The sequence below is a fragment of the Aethalodelphis obliquidens genome, unplaced genomic scaffold (genome assembly GCF_003676395.1).
Source record: "Aethalodelphis obliquidens isolate GAN/ISIS:26980383/991018 unplaced genomic scaffold, ASM367639v1 scaffold38, whole genome shotgun sequence".
Taxonomy (NCBI): Eukaryota; Metazoa; Chordata; class Mammalia; order Artiodactyla; family Delphinidae; genus Aethalodelphis; species Aethalodelphis obliquidens.
Window position 1 is genome coordinate 8,762,619 of NW_020837982.1, and position 7,388 is coordinate 8,770,006.

General features: G+C 48.7%; 1 protein-coding gene across 13 annotated transcripts in view; it reads left to right on the top strand.

Annotated features, from left to right (window-relative positions):
• KIAA0753 (KIAA0753 ortholog) overlaps positions 1 to 6,943 on the top strand; it is a 75,470-nt gene extending 68,527 nt beyond the window's left edge. For 6 of the 13 annotated variants that reach the window (XM_027130763.1, XM_027130764.1, XM_027130761.1 and 3 more), the window contains one exon: positions 3,968 to 6,941. In XM_027130763.1, the coding sequence (XP_026986564.1) occupies positions 3,968 to 4,193 (226 nt within the window). In that variant the 3' untranslated portion in view covers positions 4,194 to 6,941. Of the gene's footprint in view, positions 1 to 1,237; positions 2,898 to 3,967 lie in introns of those variants that run through there. The other 7 variants (XM_027130768.1, XM_027130765.1, XM_027130769.1 and 4 more) reach the window with 5 other exon arrangements.
• Positions 6,944 to 7,388: the final 445 nt, after the last annotated feature.

Here is a 7,388-nt window from a genome sequence, read left to right on the forward strand (position 1 = left end):
AAAATAAGTAATAATAGAAACAGATTACAAACTGTTGAATAAAATAAGAATGTGTAAGACCAAGCCAATATAAATACATAAATAAGTAATAGAGAAGGGAAAGCTCTTCCATGTAGTTGGGAATGACAGAATTAGAAGATCAGTGTTGGCAACCCTGGAATAATTGATTCAGCAAGTTTGATGAGAAACAGGATATTTACATAGTCTCAAAGTATCTCCCTGCAATATAAGTATTAATTACAAAGGGAAAATAGTGACTTTACAAGGGAGAAACCTGGCAGACATCAGCGTAACTGTGTGATAGAAATTAGCACTCATCATAGTAAGACAAATAGCTGTATTGAGGGACACAGTATCCCTTCTGGACATTTGTCCCCAAAATGTAGAACCTGAACCTGACAAACCCAAATTGAGGGACGTTCTAAAACAACAAAAAAATAGCCTTTACTCTTCAAAAAATGTTCAGGTCATGAAAGACAGATTGAAGAACGATTCTAGATGAAAATTGACTAAAGAGATGTGGCCACTGAATGCAGCATGTGATCCTGCATTGAATCCTGGACTAGAAAATGTTTTCTTTTAAAGGACATTTTTTGGACAGTTGGCAAAAATTTGAAAAAGGTCTGTAGGTAAGATTAGATAATAGTATTGTATCCGTGTTAATGTTAAGATTTTTATAATTGTGTCAGGGTTATTTAAGAGAATGTCCTTGTTTTTAGGAAATGTACCCAGAAGTACCTGAGGGATATCAAGTCTGCAACTTACTCTCAAACAGTTTGGAGGCGGGAAAGTGTGTGTGTGTATGGGTGTGTGTGTATGTGTGTGTTGAGAGGAACCTGGAATTTCCTGCCCCCCGCCCCACAGAGAAGGCCCACACCCTTTTCCTCTGTCAGGCAGTTGGGTGGCTGTAGGAGGGAGATCTGGATTGGGGCTGGGTTGCAGCTAGTTAGTTTCCAGTCACCTCTGGTTTCAACCATCTCAAGGGTGAGGTCCGCCCCGTGTGTATTACAGGCCCCTCCCTCTAGCCTGACTTTGGGATCTCAGCACCACCATTTTGCTGTCTAGGAAAGCCAGGCTTCTCACCTTGTTTTTCTTCTTTAAAATTATCTTGGCTATTCTTGGCCTCTTGAGTTTCCATTTAAATCTTAGAAGTGACTTGGTAAGTTCCTCAGCTGAGTAACAGAATGGCTCCCATACTTGGCTGTATGTACCTTTAGCTGTGTTGTTTGTCTTCCAGCTTTGCAGAAGAGCTTGTAGATGAAGCTCTGGGGGCCGTGGCTGCTGAATTCCAGGATGTGTGTGAAGATTATGCAGAAGCCGTGTTCACCTCAGAATTCTTGGAGGCGGCTACATAAAGGCTCTCCAAGGCAGGGCCCCCAGTGTCACTGGTGAGGGGGCGGCACCACCCTTTCTACTAGCCACAGGAAATCTTTTTCCTCAGCTGTCCATCCAGGCCCAGAAGGTGCTTCCCACTGAAAGGAAGGAAGTGACAGTGAGGCCATCCTCACTTTGCATCTTCTCATTGTCAGAGCAATGGTTCTGGTAGTTTAGGATGGACTGTGTTATATTTATCAGTGCCCAGGAAACGTGAATCAATTATGACAGTATAATATTTGCTGAATGTATAATTTTCCCATTGAAATACCATGTTCATTACACTGGCTCAGTTTGGTGATCAGAGCGTTTTGAAAGATAACAGATAAGTCTTCACACAGGGATTCAAGTTGCTGTTGATCTGTGGGTGGCCTTGATGCCAGCACAAGTGCAATTACTCTCTGGTCCCATCACCTGGCTCGTGTTTGCTTCTTTGACAGTTTCCTACCAGGACACCTGTCCTGCCGGGTTACAGACTTGTGTCGAGCACAGGACTTAGTTATGCTGCCAGAACTGCTCCATCATTAAAATAGGAACCCAGCAGTTATCTGTGTACAACAATAAACACACATTTCTCTAATTCTCAGTTGCTAGGTGCTTCTTCACATTTTGAGTTCCTCAAGTCTTTTGTCGCTGTGGGTTGACATATTCTGATATACAGAACTCTGAATTCAGAGGAAGTTTGAGGACATCAGGAGAGGCCGGCCTTCTCTGGGGCCTGGTCAGAGGTACAGAGCTCACCCCCCTCTCTGCTGAGGTCACAAGTTGCTATGTTTCCACACCAAAAAGGAGCCTGTGTGGGAGGAGAAAACAGATCTGGGTAGCGTGAAGACCACAGGGTCTCCCCCAAGAAAGGAAGAAACTTTAAGAACCACAATAGCTTGGTCCTCGAACGTCTTATAAGTCATATTTTACCAAGAGAAAAGCCTCTGTGTTTTCAGAAACTCTGGATTCAGAAAAAGAAAAGGAATGTGTATAAAATAAGGCCACTGCCTCGAAAAAGTTTCCCTCACTTTTTTGCCTGGGGCTTGGTGAAAGAAATGTGGAGAACGAGTGACGTGAGACATACCCCACAGAATAATGTGAATCCTTTTATAGCACATATAGTGTTGTCATCTGGGATTTTTCTCTGAAGTACAAGAATTTCAGGTGATAATTTAAACTGCTTGATCACACTTATTTGTGCAAAATTGATTTTTGTTTAATGTTAATGTTTTCCTGCTTAATTTTATATAAACTCAGAATTTAAAAGACTTCAAGGGAAATTAAAGGTCCTCTATTTGAGGAGTTATATATGTACACTTGATAGGAGTGTCTGTTATTGATTATTTGTGTGGCAGTTTTTACTGTGCTCATTTTTTAAATAAACTCAATATTTTAAAGTATGTACATGTCGGTTTGAAAAAATTTACATCTCCTTTTTTTTTCCAGGCAAAGTGAAATGTGATTTACAGAAACCACTGAGAATACTTTTATGTTTAATATGAGCGTACTGGATTATTTGCCACCTCTCACCACCCCCAGAAAGAAATAAATGATAATAAAAGCTAACATTTTATTGAGCACATACTATGTACCAGGCATAGCTCTAAATGCCTTCCCTGTATCAACGTACTTACTCCTCATATCTGTGTGTGGTAGATACCATTAATACGCCCATTTTGTAGATGAATCAAATGAGGCACAGAATGGGGAGATAATTTGATCACATAAGCCTGTATTCAGCAGCACCGTGGTCATGGATTCACTTACTCCCATAAAGATAGGTGTCAGAGTTTTGAGAGTTCACTCAAGTGCATCCTCCTGCCTCTTCCTGTGTCCGCTCAACATGTCTTAGACGCTGTTGTCTGGACCAGTCCTTTCCTAAGCACCTCCTGTCCGCTGAAGAGTCAGGTCCAGACTCCTTTGCTTGCAGATCTTTCCAGTATCTCTCCTGCTCCTCCCACCGGCTGGGTCTCCCTGTCTCTGGCTCCTGTGGGTGAGGCTTACACCTACCTCCGTGTCTGCTGTCTACTTTATAGCCCTGGCCCACAGTGAACCTCCTCGTCCAAAGCATTCTCCAAAGATGCAAAAATAAATTGCAAGAAATAAAAACTTTCATTTGAAAATGGAAGTTGAATCCTTAAAATATAAATTTTCCTGTTTATAGCCTTGCAGTTATCCCAGACCTCTAGAATTTTTGTTCTTCATGAGCAAAGGCTGATCCTGTATAGGTTATTCTCTAATCCCCTCCAGTTTTCTCCTGACCTATTCATGCATTATTTTCAGAAACAGAGAAATGCATGAGTGTAGTATTTCTGCGTTACATAGGCTGTCCCAATGGACGGACATGCTGAAATTCCTGATCTGTCCAGCTTCACAGCTCTGGCCCTAGGGGGTCTTACCTGTTTACATGCTTGCCTCTAGTCTGTACAGCTCCTTGAGGGCAAGGCCTCTGCCCAGCATGTAGTTAGTGCTCAGTAAATTCTTTTGAGTTAATGAAAGAAGGAAGGCACACTTTTTCCTGGGGTCGGTTTTGGTTTGCGATGGGGGTTCTATCACATCTCTGCAGAGTCCACAGACATCTCTGTTAATCTTTTGTGACCTGATGTAGGATGTCGCCTGTGAGGAGCTGCAGATCCCATCTCCGAGGTGCCGATGCATCGGGGATTCCAACTCAGAACTTCCAGAACTGCTGCAGAGTGGGCTTGGCGGGGGCCCAGGGCTCGGGCAGAGGGCAGAGGAGTGGATGCGGGACCGCAGCAATGACTGCCTTGATGCCGGGGTCCCTTTCCCCTCTGCCTGCTGGTGCTGGGGGCCGGAGGGGAGGCGGTGAGTAGCATCCTTTCTGCCTCTCCTCCCTCTCTTCCTTTGCTCGCAGTTCCTGCTTCCCTGAAACCGAGGGGAGTGTGTGTGCAGGGAGTGGGCAGCCAGAGGCAGTGCCTGGAGGAGGCATGAACTGTGCACTGGTGGGTCTGGAAGGCAAGAGTGAGCGTCGGAGCGAAGCCCCCAGGGCCCAGAGGAGAGGAAGGGGCTCTAAGCCCGGTCGGAAAGCTTCCGGTTTTCTCTGTGGTGCCATGTAAGTTTCCTTAACTCTTGAATGTTTCTGAGGGAGTATTTTAGCAACTTGAGGGAGTGATGAGAATTCCCCGCAAACCCTGTAAATCGGGTGTCTGCTCACCACGCACGGGTCACCGCAGGAGCGTCCTTTGGGAGGGCCAGCGGGCTGGAGAGCTCTCGGTTCTGGGGGCTCATGAGAAGCAGCAGGAAGGCGGAGGTGTGACCACTATCTTCCTAAATAGTGGCCTCTCCCATTTGCCTCTGCTGGCTCAAGAGCAGAGACCTCTCATCTGTTTATTAGTTCGTTGAACCTAATGCGGGCTGGCCTGGAAGGGCTTCCACCAGACGTCCTGAGGGCTTCCCTCGGTCAGGGCCCCAGGGAATCCCATGTCGGGCCCCGGGCTGGCTGTCAGGCCCAAGTGATCTCAGTCGACTCCTCCGTCAGTGCGGGTCCCACACAGGGACCAGGCTCGCAGCTCTGATAATGACTCTGGGCTGGCTGTGTGGCCAGGCCTCCTCTTTGCTTTGCGGCTCCGGTTCTAGGTCCCTCTTGCCAGCCTGCCCAGTATGATCATACTCTGATCAACCTGTTCCTGTGACACTGGGCCTGCTCTGCTCTCCCCAGTCTTCCCAGAGCCTCAAGTGTGGCCTCTGACCCTCAGCCTGGAGCAGGGAGCCCCGAAGTGGCCCCCACCCTCTCTGATGAACCCCCGTTATCTGCTGCTCTTCCTAGAGTCCCCTTAGCTGTTTCTGTGCTCCATCTGCCTGGTAACCCTGATCGATTTTTCTTGAACCAAACCTGCTGCCTCTCACCTTTTTTTCTGGCTGACTTTCCATCCACCCAGCGGGACTTTTCTTGTGGCTGAGTCCATCCTTCCCGCCACTGAATCAGACCCCCCACCCGCATGCCCCAGCGGGTGTCCGGAGGTTGGGCTACTCCATGTCCCGACGCCACGAAATGAGTAAGACGCCTGCGCCTCCTACCCTTCTCTGAGCTCCAGCTCTCCCGGGGGCTGACTGAGGGGCTGCTCCCCTCCCATTCTGCTCTGGATCCAAGAGAAGTCACCCTATCCCAGAGCCCCTCTGTCACAGCCTTTGCCTCCCCAGGCCCTGTCTCCCTTTGCTTCCATTGCAACCCTCCCCCGGGCCCCTCGGCACCCGCTCTGGGTGTGTCTTCGCACCTTGTGCCGTTCCTCGCCCTCCCCTCCCCAGCCTCCCTCACTGCCCCCTCCCTGGACCAGAAGCATTTACCTTCTGCTCTGGTTGTCTCCCTGGAATCTTCCATCCACACACTGTTCCTCTGTCTTCCCTTGGGTGGGGGTGAGGTCAGCCTAAGGCCTCCCACTGTGGGCGCCATGCCTGTGTCTAGAAGCTTGCTCTGTCTCTATCCACACCCGGCATCCCATTTGGGAATGCGAGAATTCCAGCAGCGTCCGGCTCTTGACACACTGTGATCAGATCCTGGACACTTGGGCTCTGCCATCTGCCCCACAGCTCCAGGGTTCCCTAAGCCTGGGCTGAATTACCTGGGAGGCCCCCAGCAGACGATTCCTCGAGATGGCATGGGAGGCTGGGAGTCCAGAGAGCTGGGGAGATGAGGCTGGCCACCAGCACCTGTGCAGCCACTTGTCTTTATGGCCCCTACAGACCGAGCTCCAGGGCCAGGCCCAGGAGGAAACATGGTTCTCCTTAGCCATGATTGTCCAACACACTGTTCTTGGAGAGTTACTGAGAGGCCGAGAGAGGTTAAGTGAATATTTGGGGTTTAACCCCATCCCACATCTACTCAGCACTTTACAATTCACAAAATGCCTTTCAATACATTCCCTTCTGTCTTTCAGTCACTGTAGCCACCCTGCATTGTGTACCAGCAGTAACACGGACTGCTTAAGAATGTGAGCCACGAGTTAAAATCTCCTGGGACCTCCATGCCTCAGTTTCCTAATCTGTGAAATGGGGATAACAGTAGTATCCACCCAGGGTTACTGTATGGATTAAGGGAAGTAATCCTTGCAAACATTGAGAAGAGCACCTGGCGGATAGTAAGTGCTCAGCAAGTGTTCACTCTTAGGTTTGTCACTGAGGACTTAGGAGGGGGACGCTTGTGGCTGTTCTCACAGCCTTCTTTCTGAAGTGCTCTCCTTGCCTCTTTGCTCTTGTTGTGTTCTTCCTGCCTACAGCCCTGTGTCTCTTCTTGCCTTGCCCTCGAAGCCAAACACTTGGCAACAGTTAGCCATTCCTTTGGCTGCCCTGAGCCACACAGCTGGTTCCCCCTCCAGCTTATCCCGCTGGGCCACCTCAGAGAGATGTCCCTTTTGGCCACGGGACTAACTGCACCGTGGACAGTGGTCCTGTACGCTTTGCTCTAGGGCTCCCAGTGCCACCAGAACCTTCTGAACTGGACCACATCCTTAAGGGGCAGGCAGATGAAGTATTACTAGCCTTGGTTTTTTTTGTTGTTGTTGTTTTGTTTTTTGGCTGCGTTGGGTCTTCTTTGCTGCATGCGGGCTTTCTCTAGTTGCGGCGAGCAGGGGCTACTCTTTGTTGTGGTGCACAGGTTTCTCATTGCGGTGGCTTCTCTTGTTGTGGAGCACGGGCTCTAGGCGCGCGGGCTTAGTAGTTGCGGCTTGCAGGCTCAGTAGTTGTGGCGCACGGGCTTAGCTGCTCCGCGGCATGTGGGATCTTCCTGGACCAGGGCGCGAACCCGTGTCCCCTGCATTGGCAGGTGGATTCTTAACCACTGCGCCACCAGGGAAGTCCACTAGCCTTGTTTTGCAGATGAAAAAAATAAGGTCTACCGAAATGAAGAGGTCATGTGGACACACAGTGACAGAACCAAAACTCAATCTGCATCTTTTGACTTCAGCCCTAGTAACCTTTCCATTCTGTAACACCATTTGCTCTTTCTCTCAAGCAGATGATTCTTAGGTGGTCTAGAAAGTCTTAGTAGATGTAACTGTGAGTGGTCCTGCACT